The sequence below is a fragment of the Rana temporaria genome, chromosome 5 (assembly GCF_905171775.1).
Source record: "Rana temporaria chromosome 5, aRanTem1.1, whole genome shotgun sequence".
In the NCBI taxonomy this organism is placed as follows: Eukaryota; Metazoa; Chordata; class Amphibia; order Anura; family Ranidae; genus Rana; species Rana temporaria.
In genome coordinates this window covers 120,333,864-120,359,108 of record NC_053493.1, presented here as the reverse complement: position 1 = coordinate 120,359,108, position 25,245 = coordinate 120,333,864, and the positions used below count along the sequence as shown (strand labels likewise).

At 43.0% G+C, this 25,245-nt stretch overlaps 1 protein-coding gene across 2 annotated transcripts in view; it reads right to left on the bottom strand.

The window, feature by feature from the left end:
- Positions 1–25,245, bottom strand: part of TCAIM (T cell activation inhibitor, mitochondrial) — a 47,684-nt gene that overhangs the window by 3,273 nt on the left and 19,166 nt on the right. For both annotated transcript variants that reach the window (XM_040353073.1, XM_040353072.1), the window contains 5 exons: positions 20,308–20,554; positions 17,644–17,766; positions 14,669–14,766; positions 13,935–14,026; positions 4,944–5,176 (listed from right to left, as the gene is read on the bottom strand). In XM_040353073.1, coding sequence (XP_040209007.1) covers positions 4,944–5,176; positions 13,935–14,026; positions 14,669–14,766; positions 17,644–17,766; positions 20,308–20,554 — 793 coding nt within the window. The remainder of the gene's footprint in view (positions 1–4,943; positions 5,177–13,934; positions 14,027–14,668; positions 14,767–17,643; positions 17,767–20,307; positions 20,555–25,245) is intronic.

The window sequence follows — 25,245 nt, the reverse complement described above, 5'->3', positions numbered from 1 at the left end:
CGCATGCCCTCAACATGGGGAGGATGTCCGGTGGTTGTGGGGGTCTGCGGGCGGGGGGTGGGGCTCATCGGAATCTGAATCGCCACGAGTAGTTTTAAATCAATTACTTTTTTCCCTTTAGAAATGACATTTTGTGCAGGGACAGTTCTAAACACGTGAAACATGTTCTACTTTACAGGCATACTTAACACACCCCCCCCCCAGGTATGAAATTTAGAGGAATTTTTTACTGTTGTTTCACTTCAAGCATTTTTTTAAATCACTGCTCCCGAAAAAACGGCCATTTTTAAAACGTATTTTTTGCATTGATACATGTCCCCTGGGGCAGGACCCAGGTCCCCAAACACTTTTTATGACAATAACTTGCATATTAACCTTTAAAATTAGCACTTTAGATTTCTCCCATAGACTTTTAAAGGGTGTTCCGCGGCTTTTCGGAATTTCCGCGAATACCCCAAATTGTTCGAACAGCCAATGTTTGAGTCCAACTCATGTTCGACTCAAACATAAAGCTCATCCCTAGCATAGATCCTCCCCTCCTGCACTGTCTATCTGGGGAAGGCCAGCTAACACAGGCAGGGTAGCCGACCTGCACATGCTCAGTTATGTCTTATGCTGGAGAGAACATTTACTTGTTCTCTAAGCTAGCCAGGTCACATAAGGACATCACACACGTGGGCGTGTATATAGGCAGAAGTGGATATCTCCTCCTACTTGAACTCTTAGCACTGGACAAACTGTCCAGTTTATCATGTAACCATGGTATACAGATCATCCAAAAAGGTATACAGTGGCAGTATTTTAAAAAAACATTTATAAACCGGGTGATGCCATGGTACCAGGCGGCACTTTTAGAGGGGCGGCAAACTGACACCTGCCAGCCAACCCGTTCCCCGCTGCCTGCGGGGACACTTTCAGCTTGGCGGGGGAAGCAGTAAGCAAGTGAGCAGGCAGGCGCCGCTGCCTGCGAGGAGAGCCGGCCCCGCTGCTGTTAGTGGTGACAGGCAGCCGCAGAACACTCGCAGGCGGCGGGGGGGGGGGGGATATTGGGAGCAGTGAGCGCAGAGGGGAGCAGAGAGATGATGTCATCTCTCACTGCCCGCCCTCCTGCATCACCACAGTTCCGCCCTCACTGTGCAGCAGAGAGATTACATTATCTCTCTGCTGCCTGCCTTCTATCTGGGACACATGCAAGTGACAACCCACAACGTGTGGCAGGTGACGTGGTGACAATCCGCAACGTGTGTCAAGTGACAATACACAATGTGTGGCAGGTGACAATACGCAATGTGTGGCAGGTGACGTTGTGGCAAGTGACAACCCGCAACGTGTGGCAGGTGACGCAGTGACAATCCGCAATGTGTGAAAAGTGACAATACGCAACGTGTGCCAGGTGACGTCATGGCAAGCGACAACCCGCAACATGTGGCAAGTGACAATCCGTAACATGTTGCAGGTGACGTCGTGGCAAGTGACAATCCGCAACGTGTCAAGTGACAATCCACAACGTGTGCCAAGTGACAATCCACAACGTGTGGCAGGTGACGTTGTGACAATCCGCAACGTGTGGCAGGTGACAACCCACAACGTGTGGCAGATGACGATCCGCAAAGTGTAGCAAGTGACAACCCGCATCTGGTAGTGGAGTCCAAAGCAAAACGAAGTACAAACACACATCACAAGTTGTATGAGACATGAGAGTCTGAGAGGGACTTTCCTTACCCAGCCCTGATTAACCACTTAAGGACCGGAAGGATTTGCCCACTTAAAGGGGTTGTATGGATTTTTTTTAAAATAACAAACATGTTATACTTACCTCCACTGTGCAGTTCGTTTTGCACAGAGTGGCCCCGATCCTGCTGTTCTCGGGTCCCTCAGCAGCTGTTTCGGCTCCTCCCCGCATCAGCTAACCCCCTTCTGGGAAGCTTTCTCCCAAGGGGGTTAGCTTGCGGACGTGCTCCCTGTTATACACGCTGCGTCCATAGACACAGCGTGTATGACTCAATCCTGCCCACCCACGGGCCGTGTCATTGGATGCGATTGACAGCAGCGCAAACCAATGGCTGCGCTGCTATCAATCTATCCAATCAACGGCCAGACTCCGTGGAGAAGAGGACGCTGGGCAGGGCCGTCTTTAAGGCAGAGCAAAATGGGCAGCTGCCCTGTCATTGCTGTGGGGCCCAAAGCAGCTGTCTCATACTTGCCAACTATGCCAGTTTAAATTCCCTTGAATGCACCCTTGGAATCCTGTACCAGTGCATGACCATATAGTAGACCCACCTGGAGCGGTGACTTTTTCTTCTAGCTGCCTCATACTTGCCAACTATGCCAGTTTAAATTCCCTTGAATTTTTAGTCCTGTGCTGTGTCCTGATATCTCAGTGTGAAGTGCTGTTACTAATGCTGCCCAGCTCTGCCCTATTGTTGTGTACAGATCGCTCGACTTCAGACCCTGTGTTTACATAACAAATAACGATCATTCATATGTACATAACGGGGCCATTCATATGTAAATAGCAGCGGCATTTATATGTAAATAGCTGAGGCCGGCAGCATTCATATGTAAATAGCTGAGGCCGGCTGCATTCATATGTAAATAGCTGAGGCCGGCTGCATTCATATGTAAATACAGGCGGCATTCATATGTATATCATGCCCCTCTGCAGTGAGGAGATGATGTTCTGAACCTCTAGCAACCAATCGGTGAGTAGTATTACTGTACAGTAATCTCAAGCAACCAATCAACAAGAAATCATGTCCTATAGCAACCAGTCAGTAAGTGGTAATGATATGCTGTAACCTCTGGCAACCAATCGCAATCACTGCCTGATCTTATACAGTAAACTGATTTTAAAGCGGTGGTTCACCCTCCTTAACAACAGTCTAGCATTAAATTCGGCATAGTAGCGCGAGCTACAGTATGCCTGTCTGTATTTTTTTATCCCCGTACTCACTGTGCAATTGTATATTGAAGATTCCGACTCCTGCGGGGAATGGGCGTGCCTATGGAGAGGGAGGATGATTGACGGCCGGCTCTGGCACGTCACGCTCACCCGAAGACAGCCGGAGTAGGTCTCGGCTCTTCACGGCGCCTGCGCACAGGCTATGCGCAGGCGCCGTGAAGAGCCAAGCCTATTTCGGCTATTTCCGGAGAAGCGTGACGTGCCAGGGCCGGCCGTCAATCACCTTCCCTCTCCATAGGAACGCCCATTCCCCCGGAATCTTCAATATACAATTGCACAGTGAGTACGGGGATAAAAAAAATACAGACAGGCATACTGTAGCTCGCGCTACTATGCCGAATTTAATGCTAGAGGAAAAAAAAAAAAAAAAAAAAATTTTTATATAGGGTGAACCCCCGCTTTAAGTCTAGCTGATATTTATTGGATGTCTCAGAGCAGGTGGAGAGCAAAATTGCATTGGGGGGCCCCCCCAAGAATTTTTTGCCCGGGGTCCAATCAACATTAAAGACGGTCCTGACGCCGGGGGACATGCACAGCAGGTGAATGGGCTCAGGTAAGTAAAACGGGGGCCGTCATTGCCAGGTGTTTTTTTACCTTAATGCATAGGATGCATTAATAAATAATAACAAAACAAAACAAAAAAAAAAAAAAAAAAAGAAGAAGGAAAACCCCCTCTCTCCCCTCCCCCTAAATACTTTCCCTCCTCATCCGCTCCTCCCTCCCTCACTCCTCTGAACTTTCATCTCCCATCCTAGATTTTAACCCCCTCCATTCTATGAGTTTTCCTTTATCTTGCACAGGTGCTTTAAATCCGAGTCAATTGAATGGTATTTTGGACAGCTACTTTTTCTAAGGCTGGGTTCACACTATTCCGGTGCGAATATAAAAATGATTCATTCAGAGGTTCCCATCAGCTGCAGATTAGCGAACAGGGGGGGGGGGGGGTAGGAGGAGGGGGAAAGAATTCCTGTTCACAACAGAACACATCTGCGTCTCAAATGCGTTCCCATTCAAGATTATGTGCCTGCAATTCGCACTGCCTAGAAAACGCACATATGTGAACCAGACTCTTTGAAAACATATTTTCGAATGTTCTGCGAATTGGATGCGGTGTAAGCCGCAAAAACATGGCCTTTTAGGGATATATATATTTGCACAATTGTCAAAAGTTGGTCCAGTGGAACACAAAACCCAAGTTTCTCTGGTGAGAGTCCCAGACTGCCCATGCACAGGAGCTTATATGAGAACAAACTGACATTCTAAAACGACAATGCTAAATGCAAAGTGGTCAGAGAATTAATTCTTTTAAATATAAATAAGAACATGCACCCAACGCAGATGTTAAAGTGGAGGTTCACCCAAAAAATCAGTTTTTAACATTAGATTGAGGCTAATTTTACTAAGCAGAATCGGGTGTTTTTTTTTTAAAACTTACCGTTTTAGAGATCGATGTTCTCCCGCCGCTTCCGGGTATGGGCTGCGGGACTGGGCGCTCCTATTTGATTGACAGCCTTCCGATGGTCGCATACAGCGCGTCACGAGTTCCCGAAAGTAGCCGAACGTCGGTGCGCAGGCGCCGTATAGAGCCGCACCGACGTTCGGCTTCTTTCGGCAACTGGTGATGCGCTGTATGCGACCATCGGAAGCCTGTCAATCAAATAGGAACGCCCAGTCCCGAAGATCATACCGGGAAGCCACGGAGAACGTCGATCTCTAAAACGGTAAGTACTGCATTGATTTAAAACAAAACACCCAATTCTGCTTAGTAAAATTAGCCTCAATCTAATGATAATTTTTTTTTTCGGGTGAACTCCCGCTTTACTCTTACACAATTATGTAGAGGAAACTATTGTATTGCTCAAGGTGTTCGGTCGTTCCTGTTTTATACAAAACGCGCAGATGGTGCTTCAATGTGTTCTCTGGAAAGTCAACTCCTGTCATGCCATCTGTATGCGCACCCAAGAAAATGAAAAACACTCACTTTTCCAAAATCATCTGTAAGCCTCGTAGACTGCGAGGATGGATAGGAACTCTTCTTTTCAGCAGCTTGTTACAGAAGGCATCTAGGGCTGAGCAATATTCCTCTATGGATAGCAGTGGTTGCATCTCTTCGATGTGCATGATTTCGATACCTCCTAATAGATGGCTGACTCGGTCCTGTAGCTGCAGTACCTTTCCTTGAAGGAGGTAATAGCTCGGTATACTTTCAAAGAGCTTATTGATGAAGGGAGGAAATGAAAATGCAACAGGTCACTTTTATGTTCAAAGTACAAACCAGGAAGAGTAGGTAACAAGTGCACAAAAAGGTTTTCGAAAACACCAAAAGGTTCCAACAATTTGTTAACCCCATTGTTGCCTTGATGACTATATCATTTATTGTGTCTGAAAATGGAAGTTTTATGGGAACACAGGCTGGATTCAAATGAATGGGCTGTCAACGCACCAAAACGTCCAAAAAATGTATATGCTAATTATTTTTCAGCACAGCTCACCACAATGAATTGTATACCGTGTGTTGTACAGTTGTTTCCTTGGGGTGCTATTGAAAATGAATAACCGACAACAGTGTAAATGGACCCTAAAAGTTAATGGTTCCAACTTTCAAACAAACTGGGACCTGCAGCCAATGAGCCCGGATGTCGTTTTAAATACGGCACTGGTACAAATAGCCGTTATCCCAATGCCATTTTAAAATGTCACCTGCAGCTCAATTGGTTAAAGAAAAGGTATGCATTGCAAAATGGACTGTAAAAATGGGAAAGCAAAAATAGGAGTTTTGACTCACCAGTAAAATCCATTTGAGTACAGTACAGGACACAAGCACAGACATAGACTTGGCTATATGCAGCTACCTCTCAATTAACTATTTTTAATCCTTATGCTGCTAGCATCAACCCAGAAAGGAATGTATATTATATTTACTTATTTTAAACTTTTTTTTTCTTCATTTGCTTCCTAGAGTCTGGCCTAGGCCAAATTGATGTTATACAGGGTGGGCCATGTATATGGATACACCAAAAACAAAAGTTGGATTCAAAATGGCCGACTTCAAAATGGCCGCCATGGTCACCACCCATCTTGAAAAGTTTCCTCCCTTACATATACTAATGTGTCACAAACAGGAAGTTAATATCACCAACCATTCCCATTTTATTAAGGTGTATCCATATAAATGGCCCACCCGGGTGGATCCATATAAATGGCCCACCCTGTACATTTCATGAGTCATCACAGGCATGTTTTCTTTCATCTAGGAAGAGGGGCTTTCTCAGCCAACCTCCTGCCTGCATGTCTAAGCCATGGGTCTTCAAACTACGGCCCTCCAGTTGTTCAGGAACTACAATTCCCATCATGCCTAGTCATGTCTGTGAATGTCAGTGTGTTACAATGCCTCATGGGATGTGTAGTTCTACAACAGCTGGAGGGCCGTAGTTTGAGGATCCCTGGCTAAGGGTAGATGGCTGCAGCTAGAAATGCTAAGGGGGTGTTTTGCAAAAGGATTCCTCAACAAAGTAAAGCATGGAGACATGGATGGATGGATGGGCGAGTTTGCTTTGAATGTTACTCCGATTTCTTTTTTAAGACCAATGGTACATCTATTAACCCATCTCTGCATGCCAAGGTTCTAGGAGTAATCCTGGACTCTGAACCATCGTTTTGGCCCCACATCCAATCACTGTCTAAATCTTGCCGCCTCAGCATACGCGACATCTTCAAGACATGCCCCTTCCTAACCAATGACACTACAAAAGCTCCTACTTCACTCCATAATCATCTCTTGTCTTGACTACTAAACCTCCTTGCTCACTGGATTACCTTTACATCGGCTATTCCCCCCCTTCAGTCCATCATGAATGCTGCTGCCAGGCTCATCCACCTTACCAACCACTAAGTGTCTGCTACTCCTCCCTGTCAATCCCTCTGTTGGCTTCCGCTCACCCAACAAATTAAATTCAAAATAATAACTTACAAACCCATCCACAACTCTGCCCCCAACTACATCACTAACCTAGTCTCAAAATACCAACCTAATCGTTCTCTTCATTCCTCCCAAGACCTCCTGTTCTCTAGCTCCCTCGTCACCTTCCCCCATGCTAGTCTACAAGGCTTTTCCCCGAGCCTCTCCCATCCTACGGAACTATCTACCCAATCTGGCTGACTGTCTCCTACTCTGTTTGCTTTTAGACAATCCCTGAAAACCCTTCTCTTCAGAGAAGCCTATTCTGCCCCACCTAACAACTGTACTTTTATTTTCTCCTTCAGCTCATCCCCCACAGCTAATAACTTTTGTATCACGATGTATCACTTGACCCTCCTTTTTAGATTGTAAGCTCTAAAACGAGCAGGGCCCTCTGATTCCTTCTGTATTAAATTTTATTGTAACTGCACGGTCTTCCCTCATATTGTAAAGCGCTGTGCAAACTGTTGGCAATATATAAATCCTGTATTATAATAATAAATATAAAAAAAAAAAAAAAAAAATCGAATTGTATTTGCGTTTTTGGAGCTCAGATACAGTTATGTTCCGCTTTTAGGCGATCCTCTTTTTCCTTGTTTTTTTGCTTTTGCCCTTAGGTGATGGATGTCTCTCTACTTAGGGAGATTACTAGTTTCTTTCTTCCAGTACCAGCCACATAGACTAGTAGCACAGTTTACAGATCGGTACCCTAGGTACATCATTCAGACCATACCTGGACTAAGCTGGATAGGGGATGCAAGGCTGGCGTGTAATGCCACGTACAGCAATGGACACTCCTTGTTGGCAAGGTCTCGCTAGTATACTGTTGCAGAGTATCCTATGGAGATCTTGGCATAGATGACCTAGTCACCTTCTGCCATCTGGTGGATCTGTGAGCAGACCCATGTTGGTAGTATCCCACTTATTTGCCATTATTCAGCAGCCTTTGGTGCCTTGTTCACAAGACCATCAGCTTTTCCTTTTTGTGCAGCGAGTTGTGGGCTTTTTTTTCCCTTTTTTTTTAGACCTCTTTTGCACCTGTTCATCCAGATGCACATGATTCTGTGGTTAGAGTACTGATCTGTAGAGCCAGTAGATGAAATGGACCTTTGTGGGAGAACATCTCTTTGGAGGGCACTTGGACTCCCTTAGAGTGCAAAGAAACTTCTATCCTAGATGGTACTCCTTGGGACAAATTATGGCCTTCCTCTAGTCCAATCTGGATTTGCAGTTGGCCTTGAGTACCCTCAAGGGGCATATCTCACCCTGGCTGCCATTTCTAGTGACGACTGGCCTCTCATTACTTGGTGAAGGCATTGGCCTTCGTTTGGAATGGCTCCCAGTTGACACCTAGTCCTTTTTTGTATTCTAACAGCCACTGGCCGCTGTCAGAATTAGGGGTGCAACGGATCGTGACCGTTCCGTGATCCGAACGGGTCGCCCTGGTCGCACCATTTTTGGAGCTGCACTGAACTAGATGGCATGGTTGTTTTGTACCATGCGATCTGATGCAGGCCAGCGCAATGCATCTCAATGTGGGATGGGAAACGAACATGGATTGCAGCGTTTTCTTCACTGCGTAAGTGTGAATATAGCCTATACCAGGACACTGGACTTCGTTTTTTTTTCTGTCCTGCTCCGAAACATCTTAAGGAATTTTCTCTCCACTGTTTGGGATTTAAAGGTTTACCTCTTGGCTATAGATTTTTTTCAGCAGATTCTCACAGAGGTTGTTCCTGCTTCTCATTTCACCTTGTGTCATTGAATTAGGCAGCGCATTGTTCCGACCTATTCATGGAGGATTAGAGCGATTTCACACTGACAGCGCAGCAGCGTTAGTGGTAAAGCTTCGCTAGTTTTAGCGGCGCTTTACCCTTGTTTTAGAGGTGCTTTTCGGCAGCCAGCGGGGCGCTTTTACCCCCGCTAGCGGCCGAATAAAGGGTTAAAAGCAACTGCAAAGCGCCGCTGCCCATTGATTTCAATGGGCAGCGGTGCTTTAGAAGCGGTGTATACACTGCTCCTAAAGGGCCCCAAAAGATGCTGCTCGCAGGACTTTTTTTTTTTTAACGTCCTGCTAGCGCAGTGCCCCAGTGTGAAAGCACTCGGGATTTCACACTGGGACTGCAGATGAGGCATTTTTAGGCACTTTACAGGAGCCATTTTTAGCGCTATAGCGCATGAAAAACACCTCCAGTGTGAAAGAGGTCTTAGGGTTCTTTCCTTTCCTGTTAAGGCACTCTCCACCACCTCTGTGGGTGCCTCTTGGGCTTTTCAGCACCAGGCATCGGTTTTACAAAATTGTTAGGCTGCCACTTGGTCCTCTGTTCACATATTTGCAAGCTTGCTAGGTGGATGTTCAGGTCTATACTGATGCTTCAGTTGCAAGGTGCTACTGGCTGTGGTTAGAGTTCTTGAACTTCGGGTTGTTAGGGCCCATTTTTCTTTTTGAGTTTGCCCACTGTTCTATTTGTATAGCTTTTGAACCTCCTATATACTGTGGCTCTGCCTATGTCTTGTACTGTGTGAGAAAAAAAAATTGTATTTTTGATTTATCTGTAAAATCTTTTTCTTGGAGTACAGTACAGGACCCTCCTATCCTGGCTATGGATCCTTTTATTGTTTGCGAAAAATAAATAAAGAATTGTATGAGTAGGAGGGGGATACTTACAGCTCTGATTTGTGTAAATCCTATGATATTAGCTTGATGTCCGTGCCCTGTAGTGTACGCAGAGGAAAGGATTTTACCAATAAGGTTGAAATGCATACCTTTTCTTTAACCGCTTGAGTCACAGGTGCAGTTTTAACATGGCACTGGGATTGCCACTTTTTGTACCAGTGTTTTGAAGCATCATCAGGACTCTCTGGCTGCAGGTTCCGCCAGCTTCTATTGACACTGCCATTCATTTTAAATAGGAACCCAATGCACCACCATGCATTGTGGAGCACTTTGCTGTAAAATACTATAAAATATAAGTCAGTTTTTGGATGTTTTGGTGCATTGGCAGCCCATCCATTTGATTGAGCACATCATGAACAAAACAAATCATGGTGTGAATGGATCCTCAGTGACAGCTTGGATCCAGTGCCAAGCACAGCATTTAAAATTAAAAGCTCCTTGTTTTCCAATCCTGCTACAAACCACTCCACAAGACAATGAAAACTTGTTTTCTTGACAAACTGACAACACTATGGGACAAAAGGAAGATTCAAATAGAAATCGACTCAGGAACGCACAGGGTTAACACTATTATGTCTCAAACAAGAAAAAAAAATGCATTGTTTTTATGCATAGTTAGTAACACCCACTTAGAACACACATTAGACAAGAATAAAATGCAGAAAATCCATATTCACATGACTAAAGACATTTTGGGAACTGTTTTTTTTAAGAAAAGATGGCTTCAATGGGCCAGATTCAGGTACCATTTAAATTAGGCGCGCTCCCGCGCCGGATGTACTGCGCATGCTCCGTTCGAGAATTTCCCGACGTGCTTTGCGCGCAATTACGACGCGCCGACGTGTTGAGAATCGCGACGTGCGTAACGTACTTACGCCGGGAAAACAAAAAAATTCAAAAGCGACGTGGGAAAGACGGGCATACTTTAACATGGTGGAGTAATTTTACACCATGTTAATAGCAGCCCTATCTTTGCGACCGGAATCTAACACTTGCGCCGGCGTAACGACGGGAAAAACCTTTGTGGATAGCCGTAACTGCTAATTTGCATACCCGACGCTGGTTTACGACGCAAACTCCCCCCAGCGGCGGCCGCGGTACTGTATCCCAAGATCCGACAGTGTAAAACAATTACACCTGTCGGATCTTAGGGCTATCTATGCGTAACTGGTTCTATGAATCAGTCGCATAGATACTCTGAGAGATACGACGGAGTATCTGAGATACTCCGTCGTATCTCCTTTGTGAATCTTGCCCAATGTTCCCTAATTACAGCCCTAAATGTGCAAAGGTCCAAGAGTGTTTGTTTGTATGGTGTGGATATAAACAAATCTGCATCGGTTCTTTCTGGTAGTTGTCCACACTAACTGCTGCTCCGGCTTGCACAGAGCACATCTCTGAAATGCACAAAGAGTTTAGATGCAAATCAGGCTACCTTTCATTTAGCAGAGAATCTGCAGCAGTTTATGTTCATGGTCTCGGACAGTATCTACGAAATATTGATCATTACACTTGCCAAAGTTCTCTGCTTCTAAGACATGACCCTAACCACTTCCTAGATGTGTGCACGTTTTTTTAGCGTAGTGCAGAGGGGAGAATGTATGAATCAACCTGCAATCTTTAGTACCGTATTTAATCGGCGTATATCGCGCACTATTTTCCCCTTAAAATATGGGGGAAATCGTGGGTGCGCGAAATACGCCGATAGCCGCTTCGCCGCGCTCAGTTTGAAATCCTGCGCCGACATATACCAAGTGCAGTACACTCGGGTACATTCGGCCAGGCTTCGCTCGTGCTCACGCATAAACGTCACAGAGCGTGAGCGCGAGCTAAGCCGAGCCTTGCCGAATGTACCCGAGTGTACTGCACTCGGTATATGTCGGCGGAGGCGTTCGAACTAAGCGCGGGAAGCGGGGACTCGACGTGAGGCGCGCGCTGGAGAAGCCGGGAGGACACCATCGAGGCCGCAGACGGACCCTGGACGCTGGGAAGACACCAAAACTGTAAGTAATAAAATCATATAACTTTTTTTTTACAGGAATTTCGGGGGAAACATTAGGGGTGCGCGGTATACGCGGGAGCGCGTTATACCGCGATAAATACGTTATATATAGCACTTAGTCTGGCTTATTCCTCCTGTTCTGCATTGCTTTGCTGTGTAGCAGACTTGATACGTTTCCACACTATATGTTAAAAATCATCTGAATAAACGAGCAAAAAAACATTGGTTTATTTAATTGATAAATATCCTCGTGAACAAACAGATTATTTTTCCCAGGCCCTAGGGAATTGAAAACATATTGAGCATTCTTTGAAGAGAAGCACAGACAGAACATTATTACTAAAGTCTCCTGTATGCTATAAAACTAAACCTTTTCCTACAATATGGTTATAAATCAAACACTAAAACATTTCAGCAGCACATTGCAAGCATCCGGCATCTACCATGCTAGCTTTTCTTGCTTGAGAGCTACTTAATGCAGTTTCTCTTTCATCCTGCTCAGGAAGGCCAGGTCATTAGGACAATTTGGTGACCATGTCAGAACACACAGAAGGAATGCTGCATCAAATCAAGGATAGTAAAGGCTGGGTAGGCAAGCAATAATGGACACCGTGTAAATTAAAGACTTTTGTTTTTTTTGTATGCCTTTAATTAAGCAGTACCCAAGGATCACAAAACCTTTAGTAACTAGATCTAGATGCTATAGTGTTCACTGTATCCTAAAGAGTAACTTCATTAAGACTCAGGGGGGCAACAACATTAAAATGTATACAGAATATATAGTATGTACACTTCTCTTTCCTTCACATCCCTTGTTTCTTCTCCTAGTTGCTCCGAGTTTATGGCAGGCTTAGGTTTAAAAAGGAGCTTAAATTCAACACCAGGGCCTTGTGGCTTTTAGAAAGTGGGCCACACTTTACCCAAATATTACAAGTTATGCAACACATTTGAGCATCTGTATAGAAGAGTAGTGTATATGTTCATTTCCTTAAGGAGAAAAAAAGGTTGATCATTTGTTGGCAACATTGAAAAGCCTATTCATGCAAGGATGATTTAAAGGGGTTTCTAAAAGGTAAATGGTTTCACCCTAATGCATTTTCTGCATTAAAGTGGTTTTAAAGGCAGAAAGCTTTTTTATCTTAACGCATTCGATGCATTAAGATAAAAGCCTTCTGTGTGCAGCAACCCCCTCAGCCCCCTAATACTTACCTGAGCCCCATCTAGATCCAACGATGCTGCAGTAGTGTCTCGGCTGTCCGGGACTCCCCTTCTCATTGGCTCAGACAGAAGCGCAACGCGATTGGCTGGCAGGCTGACTGACTTTGACAGCAGCGGGAGCCAATCAGGAAGAAAAGGGGGTAGGCTGCCGCTCCATGTCTAAATGGACACAGGGAGTTGTGTCTCGTCTCGTAGCTCTTTCCTGAACAGTTCCTCTGTTATCAGCCTGATAACTCCTCGGACAATTTAGACAAAAGCAGCCTGAATATTCAGTTTGGGGAGGTTGCTAAAATAGATTAGCAGGGAGCATGCTCTATTACAAAACACCTCTTGAGAGACTCTGCATATGGTGAGAGGGGGTGTGTGCCTTTCCTCCAATCTCACACTATGTTAACCAGGAAGACAAAATCTCCTAACACAATCTCAACTTTGTAAACAGTATATCAATGTGAAGACAGCAGATATACATGTAAAACCTATGCAGGGACATTTGGTTCATCCCTGTGTATCATTCTGAGGCTGTTCAATGCACTGGGTGTATGGAGGGTTTACAGACACTAAGGTAAAAAAAAAAAAAAAAAAAACTTCTGTTGTTATTAAGATCACCGCAGCTCCCCCTCCATTTCACTTACATGAGCCTGATCTCAATATAGTGCTGTGCCCCAGAGCAGTGGCTATCTCTGCTCGCTCTCTCATCAAATGACAGAGAGGCAGCAGCAAGAACCATTGGCTTCTGCTGTCGATCAAATCCTGTAAAGAGGTAGCAAGAAGTGGGGCTGAGCCAGCTGTCTGTGTTTATGGACACTCAGGATCAAGCCAGCATGAGCACCTCATAGGAAGCAGGTTCTGATGGTGGCATTCCCTGAAGACAGGAGTGCCGGCAGGGGACCCCACAACAAGAGGATTGGGGCTGCTCTGTGCAAAACGATTGCACAGGGCAGGCAAATATGACTTAATAAATGAATTAAAATAAGCTTTAGATTTCGCTTTAACCTTCAATGTTTCTTCCAATAATTGTTGCATGCAGAGATGACAGTTGTTTACTAAAGAGTATTACAAGGAATTATCCATTATTTGTTCACTGGTAAGTGCTGACTACAGAATGATTGTAGCTTACCCTGGTCCAGTGGTGATGGACGTCTGTGGTCCCTAGCATTACATGTCCTGCTGCACTCATGCCTGTTCGATCTGTGAATATCACTACGCGTCCTAAGCAGAAAAATATGATCATGCAATAGCTACAGCAAGACAATTTAAAAAAGTCACAAACATTATTTTGCAAGATAAAGAGGCACATACATGAGGTATAACTGAAAAAACACAAGCTATTGGTGCACATTCAATGGATGTTTAACTACCAAAATAGGTCTGTGGATAAATTTGCCTGTAATGGCCCATTAAGCCTCCAAGTGATTAATTGGTAGGTGAGATAAAGATAAGATAAAGAACAAATAGGAATAATTATCCTGGGATAAGTTGACTATATCTATTATTGTATTGTATGTGTAGACCATGGGATCCAAAAATCCTGTGGCAATACAAATCTGTCAGCAATCAGACTGCTGAAAGGTGGGACAAGTAAACGGACCTTATTGTAAGGAAGCTTATTGCTGTACTAAATTACAGACAAAGAAATCAGGAAAATGCAGTCATACAAAAAAAAAAAAGGTATACATGTTCCACCCATGCCAATTACCCGTTTATCTCCTAAGAAAAGCAGCATGCACACATTATATATTCCCCACATTTCTCTCCAAAAACAATAACCAGACGATAGGTCAAACAAAGCTGCAAGATAATCTAAAGCTTTAGCAATACCACAACAAAATGACGTGTAGATGGAATAATTACCCTTTGCCATCTTTAAAGACTCACTGCTTTGTTGAGTTAGTCGGCTTAGACTATGAAGTTGCCCACAACGGTGAGCGATACCCCAACTTCTCTGCCATCTGTAAAAGAGGAAAAATAGAACTTCTATCCATGAAGCCAACTTCTTAATATAAAAAAAAAACAAAAAACAATAAATAAATGCAAAACGAATCTCCAAAATATAATTTGATAATTAACAGACATTTCTGTACAGTTACCTCTTCTGGTTAATAAACATAATATACATAAGCCAGTAGCAAGATTTGACCTCCGAGCTTTGTTTGTACCCCTTCTCCTGTCTTGTCTTGCTTCGACTAGCAGCAGTTTGCAGTGAAGCGTACACTATCTGCACAAATTCTAATGTACCAAAGCACTTAGAGAATGAAAAAACTTTTTTAAACCCAAGCTTCCTGAGTTCAAGGCAATAAAGCATCCTATGTTTTGGCTTAGTGCTACAAGATTTAATACACAAGCAAACTTTTATTTTTTTATTATAATTTAATTGAAAAAAAAACTTTATCTTATAAAAACACTTTAGTCACATTCAGAAAAACAGAGGCCTCTATAAACTTTACTCACATTTACAGTATGTAACACAAAGAAAGCATAGTATTGCGTGCTGACATAGTACTGTAATTTATCAGGTGAAGTAGGTATAGTACGAGAAAGCATAAACTAGAGGTCTTATTCCAAATTATGCATTAGGATGTAAACAAATCCATATCCAATATGTAGTTGCAACATAGTGAAAATGGTTTATTTATAGAACTGTGAAAGAAATAAAGCCATGCCTGAGAATTTTCTCTACGTCTTCATTATTCCGTACACCATATAAGCCAAAACCCAAAGCCAAGGCATTCTGGTCTTAACATTCAAATAAGAGATGCATGGTCAGGTTTAGTAGGGGTAATCCCTGAAACGGATAACAAGTTCCATATCTTGTTGAACCCATAGGGTGCACCCCTATAATCGGCAGATTGTGCGTTCAATGCAAACTTTTTAACAAGGGAATAGATGTCACCAGTCTGAAAATCTGTAGTTTTGGCATCCAAGTAACAGAAGAGCTTTTTATACAGCGGTATAGTTCCATATTTTACAAATAAACTTCCTTACAGTGGAGCACAGTTGTTGAATAATATTGAAAAATGTGTATAAATCTCGCGCCTGATAAATGTTAAAATTTAAATATAAGCCGCTATCCCCAACTGACCAAACTGGAAAGACGTAGTGAAAAAAAATAATATATAATATGTTAATTACTGTATTTATTGGCGTATAACACTCACTTTTTTACCCTGAAAATAGAGGGTGAACTGTGCCTGCGTGTTATACGCAGGGGGCTGTGGAAAGTTTTTTTCCTGAAACTTCCCTCTTAAAGTTAGGGTGCGTGTTATATGCTGATAAATACGGAAGTATGCTTTTACAAGAGTGCTATTTTTTTGGATATGAATGTTTTACGTGGACATGAATAAAGCCTGCCAATTTTATTAACCTCTTCCATACCGGCCAGTTATACACACACTTCCATACCAGGCCTATTCTGGCACTTCTCTCCTACATGTACAAATCATAATTTTTTTGCTAGAAAATTACGCAGAACCCCCAAACATTATATATGTTTTTTTAGCAGACACCCTAGGGAATAAAACGACGGTCATTGAAACCTTTTATCTTGCACGGTATTTGCGCAATAATTTTTCAAACGCCTTTTTTTGGGAAAAAAATTGTTTCATGAATTAAAAAAATTTAAAAACAGTAAAGTTAGGCCAATTTTTCTGTAAAATATGAAATATGATGTTACACCGAGTAAATAGATACCTAACATGTCACGCTTTAAAATTGCGCACACTCATGGAATGGCGCCAAACTTCGGTACTTAAAAATCTCCATAGGCAACGATTTGAAATTTTTTACAGGTTACCAGTTTAGATTTACAGAGGAGATCTAGTGCTAGAATTGTTGCTGGCACTCTAACGCACGCGGCGATACCTCACATATGTGGTTTAAACGGCGTTTAGATATGTCGGCGGGACTTGCGTGTGCGTTCGCTTCTGCGCGCAAGCTACCGGGGACAGGGGCGTTAAAAAAATAAATTTTTATTTCTTTTTTTTTTTTATATATTTATTTCTTTTTTTACACTTTTTTTTTTAATTTTTTTTTTTTTTTGATCACTTTTATTCCTATTACAAGGAATGTAAACATCCCTTGTAATAGGAATGTGTGTGACAGGTACTCTTTATGGAGAGATGCGGGGTCAATAAGACCCCACATCTCTCCTCCAGGCTGGAAAGCATGAAATCGGTGAAAAAAAATTCACCGATCTCCTGCTTGTGGTTGCTTAGCAGCCGCAATTGCGGCTTTGTTTACTTACGGGGACCCGGGCGTGACGTCATCACATCGCGCCCGGGTCCTCCGACGGTCATAGAGATGACTGGTGACCATCTGGTCACCAGTCATCTCTATGCTTCCTGCGAGCGCCGGACGATTCGTTCTCCGGGCCCCCGATGGCACGGGAGAGCCCGGAGAAGCACCGGATGGCGGCGGGAGGGGGGGGATGTCCCCTCCCGCCGCCTGTAAGAACGATCTAGCGGCGGAACCGCCGCTATGATCGTTCTTACGTTGTGCAGAATCGCCGGCAGTTTAGAAGGATATCTGAATGATGCCTCTTAGCTGCAGGCATCATTCAGATATCCACCCGGAAAGCCCAGGACGTCATATGACGTCCACTCTGAACGGCAGAAGCTCTTTGTGGACGTCATTTTACTATGGGCCGGTAGGGAAGTGGTTAAAGACATGAATAAAGCCTGCCAATTTTATTAAAGAATACCTAGTGATATTTGGACTACATATAGCATTCATCCAAATTATAATACAGCAAGAATGTTTTCACCCCTACTAAGGGATCACCAAATCATTACATAAATATTGTTAACAAATTATGGTGAACAATATCTTACCTGACATCAGACAGCTGAAGTTGGTCGGACAAATCTTTCTTCAAACGTTCTAGTTCTTCCCTTAGAGAAATACTGTCTTGCAGCTTCTTTAGGGCTACTTCTCGGTTACTTTCTAACCATGGACTAAAAAACAAAAACAAAAAAAACAAACAAAAAAAAAAACGAAATTGAGAGCCGGTAAAACTGAAGAAAAAAAATTACACAATAGAGTAATACAGATTGAGATTCAAACAGACATTCTTCACTGCAAGAAAGATCTATACATGTATTAACATTACAAATGGGTCTTACATGGCAGGGAAAAAGGGGAGTAATTATTGCTTACAAATCAATACGTCATAAAATATATTCATTTGATGGCAAGCCACCACTGTTATAAAGAAGAAATTCCATAACAGAATTATATGTGCTGATGACCCAGACCCCTTTTGAAAAGGCTAGTTTTCTGTCTGGCTTGATGATTCTCCAACTTCCCTGTAATGGAACTATGCATGCTGCCTGGACATCGATAACCATCATGCAGTGAGGACTACAAAGAACTGCATGGCTTGTTACAATTGGATTTACCAGATTGTATTCTGAGCTCAAAGGGTTAATTATAGAAGGGACTCTTCCACTGCTGAATGCTAATATTCCCTTTGCATAGCTAATGGACTCTCCTTTGTGTAGTACAGCTTCCTGTCAGGTGTATGCTGATGGGAGTATGTGTATAATTGTTTTAAAGGTTAATTGAATTCTATTGATAAAGGAAGGTGTCTGATCAATTTAATGTTAAATGTAAGCTTGGAGCCAAAACGTCTAGAAGACTGATTGGCTCAAGGGAATGTCATTATTTCAAAGTATCTGTATTGAAGCCCCCCCTGTGTGAGGAGGGGGGGGGCGGAGAGTGTCATTGTTCCTGTACAGTGTTGTAACCACATATAAGCGAGGTGAAATGTGCCATTAAAGACAGTCTACTTGACCCTTCAAACGTAGCCTCGTCTCGTTCTTGGAAGGGCGTTCGATGGGATATACCGGCTGTACCTGCATATTACAACTTGTCAGGGAAAAGGACGTCTCCAACGGCTGATACCCTCTCACTACCAGTGGGTAGCCGTTATATTCTCTTATTTAGTAATTCAATGACCCAGAAAAAAAAATTCATTGCAGATCAAATTATTTTTCCATTGATTTTTATAAAGAAAAAAAAAACATCTAGAGTCAAACCTACTAATTTTCTGGTGCTAGGTTTGGTCAGTAGTGAGGCCATTTCCAGACCTGCGGGCATTCAAAGCAGACTGCAACTGCCCCATTCAACTGTCATATGAAGTATTTCGTGTCTCTAACAAAAATCTTCGTTCAAAGGAACATGCAGTACTTACAATGTAATATAACAATAGTTAAAATGATTATTTTGGCTTTTTGTTGTCACTCTTAAATCAGAGCAACACTTGAGAAAATAAAAAGGTAAAACATTCTTCATAAGGTTAGGGACATTTTATGAAATGAACCGTAAAGAAATGGGCAATAATTCTTTATCGATAAAATCCTAACTGAACAGTGTCTGAGGGGTGGATTTGCATGAAACACACAAAAACAATGCAGGTCATATCAAGTCTTCTTCAAACTATTGCTAATCAACATAAGTATCAGACATGATCATCTAATTTGGTGCCATACACATTGTTGTAGTAAAGTGCTGCAAACAAATTTTTACAGCCCTGATCGGAGCAGCTGTATTAACCATCCGACATTAGTACAGTGATCTCCCCCACTGAGCTGTTGTGTTCTGACGGGGTAGGGGGGGGGGTGGCCCTCCCGCCAGAACAACATTGATTAGTGCCCTCTGCCATTGGGTTGATCAGGAGTCAGTCGGCTGCTGGTTTTCCAGCATGCTCATCCAACAGAAGCTAGACAGGCTGACCTACACACGGGCCGAATGTCTGACTTTTTTTAACCGGTAAATGTCTCCCAACATTCGGCCCGTGTGTACCTGGCTTTAGAGATCAAACAATTTATAAATATTCTGGTTTCCGTGCAGTTTTTGACTGCTGAAGCCTTTCATCTTGTGGCTTGATATAAAGTTGCAATCTGATGATCAGAGAAAGAGAGACAGAAGTAGTTTTTCCTCTTGCCTGCAGCAGGCTAATGATTTCTTCTAAAGCTGCTCATAGAATAATCAAAATTCATCTGGTTCAGAAGAACATTGACTTCTGTTGAATGAGAACGTTTGAATACTGTTGGCAACTAGTGGCTGCAGACGCTGAGCAGTGTATTCTGACAGCAGAGAGTCCTGCTGTCAGAATATAATGTTCTGACAAAGGGGGATTCCTCCACCCACCTCACTTGGATAGAGGAATCTGTTAATTTTTTTTTGTTCTGCCCGCTGGCTGAATGAAAAAATAAATAAAAAATAAATCATGTATAGGCCAGACTAAGTCTAAGTAAATTTCTTGATTGTAGCTCAAGGACTGATTTTTATAAAAAATAAAAGTACAGCTTTGTTATAACTATATTGCTGTATATTGTGACATGTCAGTAATTTATTAATGCTGAAAGGTCAACTTTAATAATGGTAAGAAAGTAGCTAGCAAAACAAGGTGAACAAAACGTAGTCCCTATTATAAGGGAAACGCCTACAAGAAGCAAAGAAACATTACTAATAATGCTTTGGATGTTACTTGCATAATAGTTATTTCTGCTCTATGTGCTTGTTCCAGTTCTGCCTCTGGGTCCTTGAATCCAGTGAAGGCATAATAGCTCTTGTTCCACTTGATGGGTCTGTAAAATGTGGTTGCTCCTTTCCTTGGAGATGCCGTACCTTTAACCGAACACTGGACATGGTCTGTGGATAAGCTGCATGAATTGAGAATACCCAACACCGTGCTGAGCAGGTCTCTGCTATCTAAAGTGAAGCTGACCGTTCGGAATCCTGACAAAAGCAACAAAAAGAAAAAGCTGACTTTTTTATTCATATAGGTACATTTATGCTAAGGATGAAAACACAAACCTAATGAGTCATATGCTGGTGTATTTTCTCATCCTACAAATACGGTACTTCCCAGTGCTATCTATATTTTTTGTACAGAACATTTGCAGTAACATGCACAAAGCATAATTCCCACTGATTAGGTTTAACCACTTGCTGACCGCTGGAACGCACGTTGATGTACGTTGGCAGAATGGCATGGCTGCGTATACTGGAGTACAGGTACATCCCCTTTAATATGCGCAGCCGTGGGTCGTGAGCGCCGCCGGCAGTGTGCTCGCAACCCGGTCGGGTACTCTGACTGCGCCCACGGGAACCCACGGACCCGATCGCCACTGGTGTCCCTTGATCGGGTCAGAGCTGAAGAATGGGGAGAGGTAAGTGTAAACAAACCTCTCCCCGTGCTTCCTAGTCAGACTGGCATTGACCGTCTGTTCCCTGTCATAGGGAACGACGATCAGTGACGTCACACGCCACCAACACAGTAAGAATCACTCCCTTAGGGCACACTTAACCCCTTCAGTGCCACCTAAACAAGCTGATCGCCGCCATTACTAGTAAAAAATTTAATAAAAATGCAAACCATGAATAAACGCTTATTGCAATTTTTTTTACCAACAATATGTAACAGCCTAACCCAAAAAAAAAAAAAAAAAAAGTATATATTTTTTGGGGGGATATTTATTATAGCAAAAAGTAAAAAATTGCATTTTTTTTTTTAAATTGTCGATCTATTTTTGTTTATAGCTCAAAAAATAAAAAACAGCAAAAAGTGATCAAATACCACCATAAGAAAGCTCTATTTGTGGGAAAAAAAAGAAAGTCAATTTTATTTGGGAGCCACGTCGCACGACCGCGCAATTGTCAGTTAAAGCAACGCAGTGCCGAATCGCAAAAAGGGGCCTGGTCCTTTAGCAACAAAATGGTCCAGGGCTTAAGTGGTTAAAAAATAAAATAAAAAAAGAAGATGCAGTTATGGCAGTGTTTAATTCTGTAAAAGTGGAGGAACAAATGCGTGTTGTCAACTGCACACCAACATTGTACTTCAACTTTAGTCAATTTGTAGAATAATTATGTATATAAATACATTACAAAAGTTTTAGGCAGGTGTGAACAATGCTGGAAATTAAGAATGTTTTCAGAAATATAAGGGTTACTAGTTTATTTTTATCAATTAACAAAATATCACATTTTATGTGGCTGTAGGCTGCCTCAAAGCCTTTTGTTACTTCATGTAATCCCAGACAGACTCAATGGGGTTGATTTACTAAAGGCAAATCCACTCTGCACTACAAGTGCTCTGCAAGTGCACTTGTAGTGCAAAGTGAATTTTCCTTTAGTAAATTACCCCCAATCTGTAGATCAGGGCTCTGTTGGGGCCAAACGATAACTTGCAGGACTCATGAATAGGATGTGGAAACAAGGCTATTTGACTCAACTATAAACGGAAACATAGGAACTGGGGTGCAGAAAAATGGCAGCATGTGCTCTGGACTGGTGAGTCACAATTATATATATATATATATATACACACACATACATATATATATACACATACATATACATACAGGGAGTGCAGAATTATTAGGCAAATGAGTATTTTGACCACATCATCCTCTTTATGCATGTTGTCTTACTCCAAGCTGTATAGGCTCGAAAGCCTACTACCAATTAAGCATATTAGGTGATGTGCATCTCTGTAATGAGAAGGGGTGTGGTCTAATGACATCAACACCCTATATCAGGTGTGCATAATTATTAGGCAACTTCCTTTCCTTTGGCAAAATGGGTCAAAAGAAGGACTTGACAGGCTCAGAAAAGTCAAAAATAGTGAGATATCTTGCAGAGGGATGCAGCACTCTTAAAATTGCAAAGCTTCTGAAGCGTGATCATCGAACAATCAAGCGTTTTATTCAAAATAGTCAACAGGGTCGCAAGAAGCATGTGGAAAAACCAAGGCGCAAAATAACTGCCCATGAACTGAGAAAAGTCAAGCGTGCAGCTGCCAAGATGCCACTTGCCACCAGTTTGGCCATATTTCAGGGCTGCAACATCACTGGAGTGCCCAAAAGCACAAGGTGTGCAATACTCAGAGACATGGCCAAGGTAAGAAAGGCTGAAAGACGACCACCACTGAACAAGACACACAAGCTGAAACGTCAAGACTGGGCCAAGAAATATCTCAAGAATGATTTTTCAAAGATTTTATGGACTGCTAAAATGAGAGTGAGTCTTGATGGGCCAGATGGATGGGCCCGTGGCTGGATTGGTAAAGGGCAGAGAGCTCCAGTCCGACTCAGACGCCAGCAAGGTGGAGGTGGAGTACTGGTTTGGGCTGGTATCATCAAAGATGAGCTTGTGGGGCCTTTTCGGGTTGAGGATGGAGTCAAGCTCAACTCCCAGTCCTACTGCCAGTTTCTGGAAGACACCTTCTTCAAGCAGTGGTACAGGAAGAAGTCTGCATCCTTCAAGAAAAACATGATTTTCATGCAGGACAATGCTCCATCACACGCGTCCAAGTACTACACAGCGTGGCTGGCAAGAAAGGGTATAAAAGAAGAAAAACTAATGACATGGCCTCCTTGTTCACCTGATCTGAACCCCATTGAGAACCTGTGGTCCATCATCAAATGTGAGATTTACAAGGAGGGAAAACAGTACACCTCTCTGAACAGTGTCTGGGAGGCTGCGGTTGCTGCTGCACGCAATGTTGATGGTGAACAGATCAAAACAATGACAGAATCCATGGATGGCAGGCTTTTGAGTGTCCTTGCAAAGAAAGGTGGCTATATTGGTCACTTATTTGTTTTTGTTTTGTTTTTGAAAGTCAGAAATGTATATTTGTGAATGTTGAGATGTTATATTGGTTTCACTGGTAAAAAGAAATAATTGAAATGGGTATATATATATTTTTTGTTAAGTTGCCTAATAATTATGCACAGTAATAGTCACCTGCACACACAGATATCCCCCTAAAATAGCTAAAACTAAAAACAAACTAAAAACTACGTCCAAAAATATTCAGCTTTGATATTAATGAGTTTTTTGGGTTCATTGAGAACATGGTTGTTGTTCAATAATACAATTAATCCTCAAAACTTGCCTAATAATTCTGCACTCCATATATATATATATATATATATATATATATATATATATATATATATATATATATATATATATATATATATATATATATATATATATATATATATATATATATATATATTAAGGATGCACCGATATATCGGTGGCCGATACATATCGGCCGAAAACCGCATTTTTGGGTCCCTGCCGAAACACATTAAAATTGCCGATAATGAACTTCGTGGGCGGGACCATTTTGTTTACAAGGGGGCACAGTTCTAATACATACATAGCCTGACAGACACACAAGCTGGCCGCCAGACATGTACAGCGCGGGCAGCGGCAGCCGCACTGTACAAATTGCGTGCCGACTGCCGATCGCGCTCCACCGGATTCCTCCTAGCTCCATTTCCTGTTTTTTGGACTCCCCCCTATGGGGGAGTCTTTTGGTCTAGTCCAGCGGCGTGAGCGGCGTGACGTCACGGCCGGAGGTGAGGGAGGACTCGGAGCGCTGGGCAGGCCAGGAGCTGTGTCGGAGCCTGTGACACAGAGTCAGACTAATCACACTGCCTGCCTAGGAGGAACCTAGTAGCAGCGTAACCTGATAAAATAGTAAGCACTAGCAGCACAGAACTTGTATGAAAGGAAGATTTAACTTTGTTTGTGTTAAATGGCTGGATTCGGGGGGGGGGGGGAGTGGTAAACTAACTGAGACTGACCAGCACTTTCCTAATGAAAAAATGGCAGATAAAAAAAAGAATTATCTGCTATTTTTTCACAGTGGCACAGTGAGGCTGCAATTAATGTTTTTTTTTGGTAGTCAGAGAAGGCAAGCATGGCTCAATAACACAAAGTTTTTTTTAAAAAAACGTTTGTTTGTTATTGAGCCATGCTTGCCTTCTCTGACTACCAAAAAAAAAAACATTAATTGCAGCCTCACTGTGCCATCATACGTCGCCACTGTGCCATCATACGTCGCCACTGTGCCATCATACGTCGCCACTGTGCCCATCAAACGCAGCCACTGTGCCCATCAAACGCAGCCACTGTGCCAACAGACGTCGCCACTGTGCCCAAACGCAGCCACTGTGCCCATCAAACGCAGCCATTGTGCCATCACACGTCGCCACTGTGCCATCATACGTCGCCGCTGTGCCATCAAACGCAGCCACTGTGCCTATCAAACGCAGCCACTGTGCCAACACACGTCGCCACTGTGCCCATCAAACAAAGCCACTGTGCCAACAGACATCGCCACTGTGCCCATCAAACGCAGCCACTGTGCCCATCAAACGCAGCCATTGTGCCATCACACGTCGCCACTGTGCCATCACACGTCGCCACTGTGCCCATCAAACGCAGCCACTGTGCCCAAACGCAGCCACTGTGCCCAAACGCAGCCACTGTGCCCATCAAACGCAGCCATTGTGCCAACACACGTCGCCACTGTGCCCATCAAACGCAGCCACTGTAACCAATTATATACTATTTGTGTCTAATTTTTTAATAAAAGTTTGGATTTTATTATATTGAATTGGAGCTTTTCA